Source organism: Leuresthes tenuis, unplaced genomic scaffold, assembly GCF_036924035.1.
Source record: "Leuresthes tenuis unplaced genomic scaffold, fLeuTen1.0.hap1 SCAF_17, whole genome shotgun sequence".
NCBI lineage: Eukaryota > Metazoa > Chordata > Actinopteri > Atheriniformes > Atherinopsidae > Leuresthes > Leuresthes tenuis.
Genome location: NW_027325371.1, coordinates 32,704,273 through 32,720,530, shown reverse-complemented (window position 1 = coordinate 32,720,530; position 16,258 = coordinate 32,704,273). Strand labels below are relative to the sequence as shown.

At 40.1% G+C, this 16,258-nt stretch overlaps 1 protein-coding gene across 3 annotated transcripts in view; it reads left to right on the top strand.

Annotated features, from left to right (window-relative positions):
* LOC140272867 (SWI/SNF-related matrix-associated actin-dependent regulator of chromatin subfamily E member 1-like) overlaps window positions 1-16,258 on the top strand; it is a 221,943-nt gene extending 205,685 nt beyond the window's left edge. Inside the window, exons 1-11 of one of the 3 annotated variants that reach the window (XM_072368364.1) lie at window positions 6,271-6,344; window positions 6,913-6,970; window positions 8,206-8,249; window positions 8,886-8,984; window positions 10,507-10,587; window positions 11,220-11,351; window positions 13,611-13,782; window positions 13,887-14,059; window positions 14,187-14,288; window positions 14,495-14,744; window positions 14,861-16,258. In XM_072368364.1, the coding sequence (XP_072224465.1) occupies window positions 6,964-6,970; window positions 8,206-8,249; window positions 8,886-8,984; window positions 10,507-10,587; window positions 11,220-11,351; window positions 13,611-13,782; window positions 13,887-14,059; window positions 14,187-14,288; window positions 14,495-14,744; window positions 14,861-15,204 (1,404 nt within the window). In that variant the 5' untranslated portion in view covers window positions 6,271-6,344; window positions 6,913-6,963 and the 3' untranslated portion in view covers window positions 15,205-16,258. Of the gene's footprint in view, window positions 1-6,270; window positions 6,345-6,912; window positions 6,971-8,205; window positions 8,250-8,885; window positions 8,985-10,506; window positions 10,600-11,219; window positions 11,352-13,610; window positions 13,783-13,886; window positions 14,060-14,186; window positions 14,289-14,494; window positions 14,745-14,860 lie in introns of those variants that run through there. The other 2 variants (XM_072368365.1, XM_072368363.1) reach the window with 2 other exon arrangements.

Sequence of the window (16,258 nt, the reverse complement as noted above, 5' to 3'; positions counted from 1 at the left end):
ATTTTAGTTTCTCAAAGACTAGTTTTGTTGTTTTTTTCTAGTTCTCATTAAAAGTGATTTTTGGTTGGCCTTTTGCCATATAGTATTTAATAGCTCTTTGAGTTCAGTCAGAGCTTTCCTAGTTTTGTTGTTATTTCCTTATTCCTCGTTAAAAGTCATTTTGGGTTGGCCTTTTTTTCCCTTTTTTGTTGAAGAATAAAGTTTGTCAGCTGAACCTGTACTCTGCGTCCGACTCCTCTTCGTTAGTTCCCTTTGTGACAGATCTCCCATATGACCATTTCTGTTGAGGCCAATCCAAATGGTTTGGTTTTGGGTCAAATCCTTTATCTGGCCATTCTCAGCTTGGTTAGTACCCAGATCAGTGTGGTTCTCCTTGCAGTAGCTTTGAGCCTCACATCTGCTCATTTGCAAGTTTAAAGTTGTTTATAGGAGGATTATCTTTAATGAAACAGAACGACTGTAGCTTAGGAATTGTGGTGGTTGTCAAAGGTTGCTTGTTCAGTCTCCAACTTCTCCACTTCAACTGTTGAAGTATCCTTGGGAAAGATACTGAGCCCCTCATTGTTCACTGATTTGTTTCACACTTGTTTGTCACTTTGGATAAGGCATCTGATAAATAGATTAGTAGATGAAATAGATACATTTGGACTCTGCTAGATTCACCAGATCACATGACCTTTTTCCAGAGTCCAATTTTTATGTAAACTAATACCTTTTTTTTTAATCTGTCAAATAAGTGGTTTTCCAAAAGCTACACATTTGTTAAATTCCACTACTTTGACCTCTCTTTACACTGTGAGTGTGTGTGCGCTTTACTGTTGATTTTTTTCAACTTGGTTTCACTAAATGTTTATGTGATATATCATGATCCCTCAAAATTCTTTTTTTCTGACACATTTCTTTCCTGAAGATGATGGCTCACTACTGTCCTTCCAAATTTAAAAAATGTGAAGGACAGTTCTTAAACCATTTTTAGTAGTTACAGCAATCTCTCTTCACTTGTTCTGGTTGCTTGATGCAGACTAATAATTTGGCTCTTCTGGTTCACCACAGAAGATGACATTCTTCCTCTGGTTGATTTCTTGTGGTCCACTTGATGAAATGTTCAATCCAAATGGGACAAAGAAAAGATTTGGAAATGGTGGTCAGTTCATAGCATACTTGCACTGAACTCTTTAAAAATTGTTTTGGTTTATTCTGAGTTGGAAAGATTTTTGTTTAGCTTGGCAGTCACTGTAGTAACTGTGGTTTTGTTATTTCTCTACTCTGTGTTTTAATGATTTGCGGCCCCTTTCACAAAGATTCATCTTTAATCTTGAGATGATGCAAGTTTTATTTTTTTCAGGCGTGCCAACAGGACATTGGATAGTGAAATATTTAACAAGTCCACAGTATTTGTTTCTGAGCGTCCAGCCATTCACGATCCTACAAATCGCCATCTTTGGAAGTCAGAAAAGTCACATAATTTCACATAAAATCGCACAGATCAGTTAAAGAGAAACGTCTTGGTTATTACCTCAAGCACTGGTTTGTAAGATTTGGGATTGGGATTTTAATTCATGTCCAAATATTTGCAAAAATATAGGTTTTGCAGAGGTAGCCTGTTTCTTGTCATGTTTGCAAAGCTCTTTGACACGTCTTTTGAAAAATATGGAGCTCTCTTCTGATTCAGTTTACCGTGAGTTCCCTCTAATAATTTTTGAGTAATTCTTAAATAACAACAAAGTTTCTTTTTTTTTCCCCCCCTTGTCCTGTTAAGCATTATGGCAGCAGAATTGTAGTCTGAATACCTTTGATGCCAAACAGATTTGCTTTGCCAAGGGAAGTTTTATAAATGTAAAGCTCCCCTTGATGCCCATTTATTTATTTCTGTTGACAATATATGACATGTAATAGAACTGAACCGGACCGGGGGACCAGGAAAGAAGAAGAGGAAAGAAGAGGAAACAGAACAAAAATAGAAACAAAAACCAGACAACCAGCTGCTACACCTGTAAAAAACAAAACAGACAACAATCCATGGCCTCTGTGGACTAATGAATGTGTGTGTGTGTGTGTGTGTGTGTGTGTGTGTGTGTGTGTGTGTGTGTGTGTGTGTGTGTGTGTGTGTGTGTGTGTATGTGTGTGTGTGTGTGTGTGTGTGTGTGTGTGTGTGTGTGTGTGTGTGTGTGTGTGTGTGTGTGTGAGAACATGCAACACCCATGGCACAGGTCCTACATGGTAACCGTGATTAGTTATGAGTGTATAAGTGTACAGCCTCACCCTTCTGGCTCTTCAATATTTTTTAATAGTGGGAACTGCAGAGTGCAGCAAAGGGGACCACCTACATGGCCCCATCCACTACACCCCACAGAACACCCCACAGAACCCTTCATGTGTGAGTGTGTGCTGTGTACAGGAGCCAAAAGGGAGAGGGGTATGGGGATATACACCGGGGGAGCTACTCTCCCCCGGAGAGGGCAGCCAGGGACTGGCTGCAATAGGCACCCCCGCTACCTGGGACCCAACACAGGGCAGGAGGGGCTGATGTCCACCAGGCTCGGGGCCTGCAGCGACCAACAACAAAGTTTCTAAAGGAAGTAAAACGGTATATACTGACCTGATAGAACTAAAACAACAAAAAACATAGAAAGAATAGAAAAATACTTTATTCATTCCCCATGGGGAAAACTTTTTTTTAAAAATATTTCTGCGTTTTTAAAACTGTCAACCGTTTCATTAGCTCATAAAAGACTCGGTTCAGCAGCATGTCTGTTATGCTACTCCTGAGTCCTAAAGTTAAAATTAATTCTCATCAAACCATAAAATTAGATTGTTAATAAGATTCTTATTAATGATATTGTGAAACTTAATAGTTTTTTATGGCACAAAACTACTCTTTTCCTCTTCCTTTCATCTGCCATAGAAAACAAAACCAATGTGCATCGTGGCAATTGGTTCTCATTTTGATACATCAGGGGATCAACATTAACAGTTGTTATATAAATCTTACTTTCGAAATAGACAGCATCAGAATATTTGTGACATTTGTCTCCAAATGCAATTTCTGGAGGAGTAAACATAGCAAAATCCCTGTAACAGAAACGGGTGGAAAATGTGATTAGATAATATTATATAAATAATGTATGACCGCACATGTCATCAAAACACTAAGGAAGATTGATCACTGTTTTCAGCTCTTCATTTGTCCCATGCTTCCAAGTCATATCATAGTAAAGGAAACCCTGAAATATAATACAATACACGATCCTTAATGCAGTTTACCTTTTTCCTTGCAGAATCTCACTTTGTCAGCATTCAATTTTTCATATTGTGAGTAGTACAATCAAATAAAATTTCTTTTTTCTTCATCATACTTTTAAAGAAGATATGTCTTACCTTTTATGTAAGAGTGAAAGCAGCCATCCTTCAGAGCTATGATATCAGTGATGCAGTGATACTCAACACAAATCCCCAAATTCATCTCTCTTTATTATCATGGTTCGTTGCCCTACTTTGCATTCAATGTAAAGCTGATAAGTAACATATGATTTACATTATGCAAACAGCGGAGCAGACTGCTTTCCATTAAGGGAACTTTAGCACACTATAATGATTGTTTAATATGACATGTTGATAATTATTTATTGCAAGATACTCAGATTGCATCTGGCTTTATCTTGTTATTTGACTTTGTGTCATTGCCTAGTACTCGCTAAATCATATCATCCAATGACGATGTGAATGAACTAGACATGACAATGAGCTATAGATAGCCAGGCAAAACCAGCAAGCTGCAGAAACACTGAGGAAAATGACAAAATAAACATTACCAGAAAAGTTGAGTTGTTCTCTCATATTCAACAAAAACTGATATTTGTGAAATGGTCATTTAATTTAAAATTTAAAGGGTTTATTCAGCGCATTTTCAAAAACCCTATTTGCCCAAAGATCTGTACCATCTGACAACAAATAATATCCAATGAAATGCAATAAAAACAAAGAAAAGATGTGTACAATGACTAGTTCAACTGTATTAAAAGAATATATACAAATGTAGATTTTGATGCCAGTAAGACACTCAAAAAACTTTTTAATCATATGAGATCTACTAATTTATGCAGTTTTTCCGAGGAATCTGAGTCCATTCTGGCCGAATACAAGATTTCACCTGCTCAACAGTCCATGGTCATTGTTAACCGATTCTCCTCTTGCTGATGTGCCATGCCAGCAGGCAGGCCAGTCAAGCAAACATCCCCTCTGTGTCTAAAAGCCACACTGTTTGAAGTCATATATAAAGGAGTCTGGCATTTCCAGCCAAAATAGCCATTTACCTCCATGGGAAAGATGTCATCTTTTTGGTAGCATTATGTCTCTCTAAAATTCAGTATAAGCCTCTGCGTCAATGGTGCCTTCACACATATGTAAATCACATATGTCATGGACACTAGACACTAACCCTCTTACCATCACTGATACTGGCTTTGCACATTTTGATTCTAAAAGTCTGAATGGTCTGGTCCTTTTATCTTTTTTTTTGGTACAAAGATGTTTGCTTTTTCCTAAATCATCTGAGATTAGCTCATGTCTCGAGAACTCATCAGTATTTCAGTTTAGGGTTATTATATGCTTCCTTCTTGACTAACATGTATTTTATAGCACCTTTCCATTCTCGATGATCACTCAAAACACTGACACTGCAAGCAACAGTCATTCTTAGTCCATTCAGTATCAAGACTCCATGGTGCTTTTTCCTTTAACTGAATACATTAGAGGAAGCAACGTTCAGTGTGCCTTACCCAAGGACACATTGACTTGTTTTGCAGGGAAGCAGGGAATCAAATCACTGACCTTTCAAATGGAAGACAGATGGTTTTCTCCTGAGCTACTTATACTTTCCAGTCTTGGTCTTTAAGCTCTGACATTTCCCCAGACTCCTTGAATCTTCTCATAAAATGGTTTACTGTAGAGGTTGAAAGACCAAAGTTCTTTGGAATTTTGCATTTAGAATTTAAATTATTATTTTTTTCCCATACTAATTGAGGATCCTCTGATGGAGTTTGGACCAAAGGGAAGAAGCATGATCTACAATTGGTTAGACTCTAAGCCTTTGGTAGGGGTTTCTTTTAAAGCCAAGCCTGCCGCCCTCACCTGTCACCAATTGATAAATGTATCATATAATCTTCCACAACAGCTTTATTTTTATATTCCTTTAAACTTTTCTGTCTTTTGTTGTAGATCTCCCAGCTTTTTTCTTTCTTTTTTGAGTGTGTTGTTAGCATCAAATTGAAGACAAACAATGAAGTTGGCCAATCATTTCCTTCATACTTGTGTCTGTTAAAAAAGATACATGAAAATGAAAGAATACTACTTCAAGCAAATTACCAAATTATATTAAATCTTTGATGCATTATAGGAAAGTTCTCAACATACAAACGACTTTTCCAAACTGGAAATATGGTGAACAAATTAAGAGATTTATACTATATTATCAGGAATGATTTATATAATGATGACAACACTGCTGCAAATTATATGTATAATAACTGTGGGGCTGCGCGGTGGTGTGTTGGTTAGCGCTGTCACCTCACAGCAAGAAGGGTTCCCAGTTTAAAGTTTGACTGAGTTCTCTCTCACAGTTGAAAAACATGCATATTAGCTTAATGATTGATTCTAGATAGAGTATGTGTGTGTGAGCATGTATGGCTGTTCATTATTTGTTATTTCCATGAATATTGTTTGCATTACTACACAGTGTATTGATTTATGTATTATTGTCGTACAGTTCTGTATATCTTAATGTTCTAAACCATAATAGCAGATCTTTAAATATTATCATTTAAGGTCAAAAGAAGGCACATTTCATGTGTAGTATTCATGATGTAGTATTACGGTAAAAGATTACAAAAGGTTTCAGGATCATGAGACTGCTCATAAAAAAGGAGGTTTGTTTGTTCCTGTAAGATTTGCAAATAATTCAAATAAGCAGAGATATTTACATATGGAAATTTTTAGAGATGGCACAGTCAAACCCAGCACTGAATCACAGGTTTGACATTTTTGTGTGCATCAAAACTGTCTCTAGCATCAAATGTGACAAGCCTCCTTAGCTGCTGCTGGGTCTGATAATCTCGGTAGAAAACAAATTTCCCTAAATTTCTTCTTATTTTGATGTATATATATTTCTAATCGTTGTTATGTTTTTACTCAGGTAGATATTTGAAACTCAGCAGCACATGTGTGTTTGAAGCGCTACAGTTTTATTCTGAAAGGTCCCGTTCCGCCTTCAGAAGAGAAAACATACTTCCGGTCTATGCGTAAAAGGCGGAACAAGCGGCCCTTCGGGGGGAACAAAGGCTGATAGAGTGAGTAGATACAAGCTGTTTCCATTATAAATTGATACAAAATTATACACTTTTTTTGTTATTTTATAACTGCAATGTTTATACGGCGTAAAATGCAAGGGTTTAGGTTTTTGTGAGTTCGTCAATAACACTTGCCGATTATCTCCATGTGCTGAACGGTAGCTTTAGGATTATTGTCTGGTAGCCTAGCTTTAATGGACATCTGTACAAACGTCCTACAAAGAGTTATAGAACGGTTTTCAGTAAACACATATTTGACTTAAAGTACATGACTGGTATTGGAATGTTTCCAAATCCATTCAATTAGACTGTTCGGTCTTACATGTAGGCCAAATAGTCTCCAGTGTTAGCTCGTTTAGCTAGCAGCTCAGGCCTGTTAAGGCTGGTGTATTATCCTTTGGCCACTGTTGTCATTGATGGTTTCTCACAAGTAGTCGGTCAGTTACCGACCATTTAGCATTTTTTGTTTCTGCTCTTTTACGCTCTTTTTGACAACTCAGCTTTCATTGGGTTGTTTGTAAAATTGTTAGCTTTATTTTCTTTTCATTCCTCCTCTTTTCCTACACAGCTCAACAGATATGAAAGTAGTCTGATCTTCATTGTCCAGTGTCCAGCAACGATGTCAAGTAAGTATAGACACCAACACTATTGACGACTTAAATGGTTATTTTTGCTTGAGCAGAGAATGGGTGTTATAGTTGTGTTGATTAATAGAGCTAGATTTGAAGCTTTGCTTCATTGGTTTCTTCAGTCGTCTTCCCTTTATACTGTTGACCACAATACAGAATTAAGAGTGCTGTAAATACACATGCTCACTATTTAAGTTACAGTATTCAGTAGTAAGTGGTTCAGCCTCTGCTGTCTTTTATACAAGACGAGGAGTGATGTGCTTGGTCGTGGGAATGTGGACGAAAAGTCCTCAACAGAGAGTCGCTGTCAACTCAAGTTTCTAGATTTTGTACTTTTTATGTCTGGAATAAATTTATAAAAATCTAGAAACACTTTGTTTAGAAGAGGGGAGCTTGTGAATGAGTTGATAGCTCAGTGGGTGTGTGGAGGATGGAGAAGAGAGAAGACTGAAGCAGCATTAGAGGTATCAGGTCAATTACTGTCTCATTTGGAAAAAAAAAATATGAATATGACTTAAAGGTTGAATATATTTCCCAGCCCTGGGATATAAAGTACTGTGCTAAAGTATTGATCCACCCCTCATTTCTTTGTCTTACTTTCAAGGCGCCAAACTTATCGTCTTTCAGGCTCTCTGAAAGTCTTTCGTAAAAAAAATGATTTTGTTTTTATTTTGGCGGCCTCTTCACTCAGTTGACTGTTCTTTCTTTGTTCGTTAAGCCACTTAATGCGTACCAATGAATCATTCAAGCCTGACTCGAGAGATTAACCAGTTTTGTTACTATATGATTCCGTTTTTTATGTTTGCATATAAAGCGACGAACCAATTTTGAATTGTATATTTATTAACTTTATTATTAGTTGCCTGTCGTAAAAAGGCCTTTCCTCCGTCTACAGCCAATATTTCAGCTGTTGGTTGCCTGTCATGGAAAAGCCCATTCACTGTCATTCTGGTATAATTCAATTCAGTTTATTTATATAGCACCAAATTACAACAATTGTCATCTCAAAGCACTTAAATAATATAGTCCAATTCAAGCTAATTGGAGTTCAATTCATTGTAATCATAATCCAATGAAATCATAAATAATTGAATGAAATGTATAGAACTACAATGATTGTGATCACTATCATGAATAAGCAAGCACAAAATGTTTTAGTTGAAATCAGTGCTATTAATTACAGACAGCGCTACCAGCTGGCTAATGGTACTATTATTTTCTCTTCTACACAGAGCGCCCATCCTACGCTCCTCCTCCTCCCCCTGCCCCGACGACAGTAAGTTTCCGGCTCTCAGCTCCAGCCTTTGGGGTTACTGTTTAGGGGCAAAGAAGTGCTTCTTCTTTACTCTTTTTTTTTTCTATTTTGCTTTTCTTTCATCTGTCTGTTTGAACTCTCCAAGGTTGCCAGAGATCTTGCTCAGCTCTCCATCATCGCTTTCACTCCTGCTTTTTCCTTTCATGCTGCCATTTAAGTTCTTAAACTGAAAGACTCAGTTTGCCTCATTGTTCAGGGGAAAGAAGGAAGAAACCCAAGTGAACGTGTTTTAGGTTTGAGCACCTTTAGATGATAATAGACTTCTGTCTACAGTTAGCCCACTTGCTTGTTTTTCTATGGTTCATTTCCTTGCATTCAGCAGCCGGGTGCAGCAGTAATTCAGTCTGTTAAGTGGAATGAAATGATCTTGATTTATATGCAGCATTCATATGTTGTGCATTAATTCTGAATATCAACCTACTGCCCAGTTACCTTTTTTGCCATGCATAATGAGGTCATCCAAAACAAGAATAAAGAAAAACAAACTTATATTTTCATGTTTTCCCCTCCGTCTCACTTATTTATGTTTATCCCTCTTCCTCCTCTTGTTTGTGAACCATTTCTCATTCGTGTTTTGTCTCATTTGTCTTCCATCAGCAAATGCCTTCCACCCCAGGGTTTGTGGGCTACAACCCTTACAGCCATCTGGCCTACAACAACCTCCGGCTGGGAGGGAGCTCCGGAGGCTCCAGCAGGGTAATGAATTAATTGAGGGATTTTTAAAAAAGAATAGAGAGAAGTTTTTTTGATTCAACATAAGCAGGCGTGTAGTAATTGATACCTATTTGGTGTAATATTGACCACAGGTTTGAAAGGGGGGGGGTGTTAGAGGGCAGGGGCTTATCATAAAGAGGGGTGATCATAATAGGATTTTTCTTGTTACACTTTGTCAAGTCGAAGACGGAGTAATCGCGCTGTTGGCTCTTACCCATTTTACTGCTTGGCTCGACTATTAGTATTTGTGGCTTTCTGTTGTGGGAAATGCCTCAAAACCGATGTTTTTTTTAGTACTACCTCAGTCGGTGACATGACAAGCCTGCAGATTATTGATTTTTTTCAGAGAATCTTCCCAACAGCGTCTCACTGAGGTCCTGCACTCACTGAACACGGTGGTCATATAAATCTGTGCACAGTTGTTGCATGGATTACACATCCATTTGCATGAATTAGGAATCCATGACCACCTTTATAATCTGACAGTACAGCTGATCCCTCCAATGTGGAGGATTTTATCTGCAGTGTGAAACAAAGCAGAGTCGAGTCGAGCAGCGCTGTAGTGGAGAAACGCCATCAGTAGATGGAGAATGGAATGGAGCAGGTTGTTTTGAGATGTATAGAGTCATTTTACATGAATTTGTTATTTAAATGAGAAAAGTTAGTCGCTTTTAGTTTCATAGCTGTGGCTCATTACATCATTATGCTATGGCCTCCATGTCCCCGGCACAAACGAACCTCGGTGCATGATGTCCAACTCTAGTTTAACTAGCAAGTTGCAACTAGATCAGTAGTTTGTAAACTAATCAACATGTGGTGGAGTTAAAGTGATTTGAATTTAAAAGCACTTCTCTCCGCTGTATGTTAGCCAGCAAGTGTTTTTAATGATGCATTTTGGTGAAACTGTCTCTCATCAGTAGAGCTGGTGTGACAGTTCCAACATGCTTCCAGCACAAGTGATGCCTCTATGCTCTTTTAGTTAAAAGATTTTCTGAAGCTCATGTGAGCCTTCAGCAGTTTAAGAGAAGTGACACATACATTTGTGTTGACATGCATTGGAATGATAAGAGACTGAATGCTGTTGTCACAACCCTGTGTATTGTTTTTGTGTCTAATGATGGATCATTGGAGAGGTAGAGGTGCTCAGGAGTCAAACTGCTGAACAGCCACCTTTCGTACTTTGTCTTCTTCTGAGACAAAGTACTCAGACCATACAGGTGCTGCCCTGACAGACCTCCAAAATGCCTTCATCCCTTTTGTGAAAGAGCATTCAGGAACACCTCAGTGTTGTCTTTTCATATTTCAGTGTACACTACTTGTTTTAGCTTTCACACAAGCCTCACCACGATCAGATCATGATCAGCTGGTATTTTATGATGGCATTTGTTTTACTCTCTCCATACTGACCCCTTATTTGTTTTTCCATCCCTTCCTTCTCCCCAATCATCATCATCACCCCCTCCTCTCCTCCTCCGTTCCCTCCTTCTCTCTCTTATTTCCACAGAACTCTACGGGCATCACCGTCCCAAAGCCTCCCAAACCTCCAGACAAGCCACTGATGCCATACATGCGGTACAGCCGGAAGGTAAGCAGGAAGGTAAGACACCCATCCACGGTGTCTGCTTTTACTGCTTGTCCTCCCCTCCCCTGAAAAGTTTGCAGGGGTTTGAGGGTAGGAGACAGCCAAGCCATGACGCCTCATCACCACCTCAACCAGCAAGTGGAGACTCTCCACTCTCTTATTCTGCTGGCTCCTAGTAGCCTCTAAAGATAAATTAAAACATCTGAAGCATCCTTCTGCGAGAATTATCTTCTCTTGCCACTTTACACTTCCCTTTAATACTTCAGCCTGCTTTCCTCTTGTTTCAGAGCGGTGCTTTTTAAACATGGATGCGCTCAAAAACAAATCTACTCTCAAATCTTGTGCTGACATTAAACTATAGATTTTGTCTTTAGATTCATTTCATTTCATCTCATTAAGGCTTTTTTGAACAGTTAGTTTATTTCTACTTAAGAATTCTAACCAGTTAGTTGCATCACCCCCAGACTTTCTCTTTCCTCAGCGCTTTTCCTCCTTTATTTCCCCATTATCTTGTAGTTACCTTATTTGTAGTTGACCTTAGCTGAAGTGTATTGAACTGATGGTGATGTTTGTAGCTGTGTATATCGGGTGATCGCCTTTTCTGTGTGTGTTTGCGTCTTGCTTGCACATGCAAGGTATGGGACCAAGTGAAGGCATCCAATCCAGACCTGAAGCTGTGGGAGATTGGGAAGATTATCGGAGGAATGTGGAGGGACCTTACCGACGAAGAAAAGCAGGACTACCTGAATGAGTATGAAGCTGAAAAGGTGGGATACTCAATGTTTTAAACTGCCTAACACAGCCCAACACAAGACCGATACTGTTGAATGTGATTTGTATGGTGGCAACGACCAGATGCTGGAGGCAAAATTTTATTTGTTAAATTATCAGAATAACTTCCTGTCAATCGATCATTATGTTCTGGCTCGGGCTGGGTATCAATCAAAATTTTACCTTCACTTCGATACCGGTTCCTGAACGATATTTTTTCCGATACCAATTTTATAATATCAATTCTAAAAAAAGGAAAATACATTAGTCATAACAGTACAAATCTTCAGTTTTATTTTTCAGCTCAGTATTTCAAGTTCCCGGAGGAAACCCCCTAAAGCAGGGATGTCCACACCTGAATTCAAAGGTTTGGAGTCCTGCACAAGCCTGCTAATGATGCATTGATCTGAATCCGGTCTGCTGAAGCAGGGAAACATCTAAAACCTGCAGGACAGCGGCCCTTGAGGACCGGATGTGGACATCCCTGCCCTGAAGGGATTAATAAAGTCGTCTATCTATTTTTCCAATGCAAGCAGTTTTCTTAATAAATTAAGAAATAAATTAAAATTAATGACAAATAATTTCCAGTGCAAAACCGTTGCAAACAGGTGACAGGTTGGTGTCTAACACTATCCTACATACTGAGGATACTATTCACTGAGCAGTTTGTCTTCAGAAACATCAGCATGTCTGCTTTCTGCAGTATTAAGCTGCAGTAACACTGAGATTACTGCAGGATTTCGCTGAACGTTACCTGTTAAAATGCCGCACACTGCTCCGTCCTCGGTGCTCTTAGATGAAGCCGAGTCCAGTGGTGGAGATTTTGAATTATGCCGCTCGGCTCTTGTGGCGTCCACAGGCTGACTTGAATGCTGGGAGGAGGATGGCTGCGGTCCGACCTTCTTACAGTCAAACACGGAGCAACTTTCTGCTCTTAAATTGATTTTGTGCAGGTCAAATAATTCATTAAATTAGTGGTGTTGCTGGCCTTAGCAGCGCACTATTGTCATCAACCTTGGTGAAATGGAGCCATGCTTTAGATGTCGGTGGCGTTGTTTAAGCGGTTCGACGACACACGCACACACACACACACACACACACACACACACACAGCTACAGTTCCCCACGCAGATACACGTGAACCCGTCTGTGGGCGTAACCACATTTCCTGCATGCAGCAAAGTGTAACGTTAATACAGCCAATCGAGGGTAGCATGATCAGTTCTTGATCACGTGCTTAATCTCTGGGCACCGAAACTTGGCACGAAAAGACGAGGCATGTTTTGATACTCGGTACTACCGAAGCATTTTGGTCGGTGCCTTAAAAGAACCGAAGTTCGGGAACCCAGCCCTAGTTCTGGCATGGTTCTAACACATTTGATTCCAACACTATGGACAGAGACTGAAGATATCGAATACCTTGATCAGGTGGTTACCATGGTTACTTGTTTTGGTGTACATTTCAAGTCCTAACATTAATGCTGTTTCAAGCTTTCATTTACTTGGTGTGATTGATCATGTTTTTTAATACAAATCAGATATGTTCTTAAACTGCACCTAAATCATTGCTCGTCAGATCAAAATCAGTCTTAAAATGGAGTTTAACACGTTAATTTGACCAAAATCATACTAAATAAAAGCTCTCAAAGCTGGACTAACACACCCAGATAATGCGATTAGGGTTGGGTTACTCCTGTGTGACAGGCTAAGGCACTCGTATGCTCTACAGTTCCCGTCCTCTTAGACAACGAAATAACAAGAAGCCAACGGAGTAAATCGCAAGGGTACTGTGTACAACACTCCCTAAATGTACAGGCTCGTAAAGCTTATCCATTCACTGCTTGACATGGTAACGATTTTCTATAGTTGGTACTTTTGATAGATCACCTGGAAAAGACCTGGTAATGGCCTTCTTGCCACTTAGTGTCACCCTGCAGAGAGGAGATCTATTCCTTCTCTCGTGCATGTAAAATGGAATATTGGCTGTGGCTCAGTTAAACTGCCCGGTTGAACTCTTAACTAAACTCTACATGTTAACAAACTGCAAAGTTCTAAGTTTTCCTCCATTAAATAAACCACTTTTTTTGGTTAAAAAGACTTCCGTATAGGGAAAAGAGTAGGTGTAGACACTCAGATGGCATATGGGACCTTTTAATTGTCAGAACATACTTTGATGAACACTAAATCCAGAAACACAGGGATTCTTGGCCAGAATTAGGAATATTTAAACTGGCTCATCCTCTCTCCCTTCACAGATTGAGTACAATGACTCTTTGAAGGCCTACCACAACTCACCAGCATACCTGGCTTATGTCAATGCCAAGAACCGAGCTGAGGCAGCAATGGAGGAGGAGAGCAGGCAGAGGCAGAGTCGTCTGGATAAAGGAGAACCATACATGAGCATTCAGCCTGCTGAAGACCCTGATGGCAAGTCTACATTTGCACCAGTTCAGATATTTTTGAAGTGCTCCAAGTGCCGCCTCCTTCCTGCTGGGCTTCAACTAACCTTTTTTCTTTCCTCTTCTACTCAGACTATGATGATGGTTTTTCAGTGAAGCACACAGCAGCTGCACGCTTCCAGAGGAACCACCGGCTCATCAGCGACATCCTCAGTGAAATCGTTGTGCCTGATGTCCGCTCTGTGGTCACTACAGCCCGCATGCAGGTTCTCAAGAGGCAGGTCCAGTCTCTCATGGTGCACCAGGTAGGTTGGCAAGACCCTCTTCTTCATTTGAACATTTAGTATGTGCATGTGAACTGACATCAGCTTGGTAATGTAGAAGGCTGATGGAAGGTAATATTGAATTATGGACATCTCTTGGTGCTTTCAGAGGAAGCTGGAGGCAGAACTTCTACAGATCGAGGATCGCCATCAAGAAAAGAAAAGACGCTTCCTGGAGACCACAGACTCATTCAACACTGAACTGAAGCGGGTACAGTACTGCTTATTAGCGTAGAAACAGCTGGGTGTGAAGCGAGGCTGATGCTTGAGTCCATATAGCGAAACATTGATTAATTGTACTTGAATACATTTTACAACAAAGTTATATTATCTTATCTATATTTTTCCTGCTGTTTTTCCTGTACATAAAAGCTTAAGGACAATTTAATACTAATTTGTAAGTTTCGGTGTCTCCAGCTGTGCAGTCAGAAGGTAGAGGTGGACATGGAGAAGCTAACAGCGGAGATGGCCGCTGCCGAAGAGGCGGCGAGGCGGCGGGCAGAGGAGAGGGAACGCGAGGCAGCCGAGCAGGCAGAGAAGGCCGCGCAGCAGCAACAGGAGGCTGCCGGCAACAAAGCTGCAGAGCAGGCTAATACTAATGCTAGCAGCACTGCTAACACCACCTCAGGGACTACAGAGGAGGACAAGCCCACACCAATGGAGACAGGTAATCTGTCAGCACACACGTCGATGGGATGTTTAGAACTTTTCACTTGAAACTAAACTCAATGAGACTTCCAATTTTCTAGAATTGCCTCAAGTAAATCTGTGTCCCCTCCACAGATGAGGCAACACCTGAAGAGCCTCCCTCTGACCACCAGTCCGCTCCACCTCCTCCATCTGATCCTCCCTCCTCTGATAAAGCAGTACCTCCCCCTGACCCCCCCAGGGAGAGCAGCACCCCTATCAGCAGCGCTGCCAGTGATGACAGCAGCAGCATGCCGCCTCCAGCAGACAGCATACCAGGCCCAGCAGAAGCCTCAGACCCCTCACCGGGACAGGAAGCTAACTCCAGTGCAGCTAACCCTGTGTCTGCAACACCTCCGCCTCCTGTGTCAGAAGAACCGGCCCCTCCACCTCAACCAGTAGTAGCCCCAAGCCAGAACAGCCAACAGTACGATATGTAAAAGTCATGTTAGACACTCAGTGGTAGCTGTAGAAGTCCTTTCTGAATGGCACTATGACACAGCCTAAACACCAGGATGGAGTCATGCTGATGGCTGTTTCCTTACCTGCATAGTTCAAACAAAGACCTCAGATAGCCCCATGTATGGAAACTGAAATGCACGAGCACACATTTGCATATCCTTCAGTCTTGATGTCTTTAGATGAACTCCTTACTTTTTTTTTTTTACCACCATTGAAAACATAAATGGGTTTTATTGCATGACAGCTCAGCATATGTTCTGTTGATAAACGGCCATGAAAAAGAGCTCCACCTTTCCCCTCCATCATGCTACACCTCACAATCTTCTATTGTGTGTGATACAAAACTACTACTGTTACTTGTACTTTGTGTTTTTAGAGATCTAGCAGATCTTTTTAGGTGATGAAACTCCAATTAGGCTTTCGTGTAAAACCTCTTCTATTGGATCAGTCGGCATTTCTAACATTTCTGAGTGTGACACAACTCATTGTGGAGGTGAGGTTCCCGGTTTGAAGTCAGTTGAAACGAAGCTACATATTAATTCTTAATTAGCCACATTGTGCATGCTGAAGTAAACGCTAACCTTCCTCTAACAGTTTGAGAATTTACTGATGTTTTTCAGATCTGCAGCTCTGGAAGATGCAGAGAAAGACAAATGAAATATCAAATGATATGCTCGTTGACATCTGTGGATGGTCAAGTGACTTGCATTGAGAATAAAAAGTCCACCTGTATTGATCATGCTTATTTCAGATGAACCGACATATACTTTGAATATAATTTGAAAGAGTTTATCTTCAAGTTTAAGCCTATTTTTTTTTTTAGACTTTCTTTCATTTGCATTTTCCTGATGACACCACAAACATTTAACTTGAGAGAAATGCACGTGCTACCATCCAAAGGTAACCTCACTTATGCATTTAAAGGACTGTTTTCTTACTTGAAATGAACTGTTTAGTAATATGCCGCTGTTTTTGCATCTTTCTTTTGTACTGTCTAAACTTATCTATCCAAATAAAAGTGATTTCTCAGTC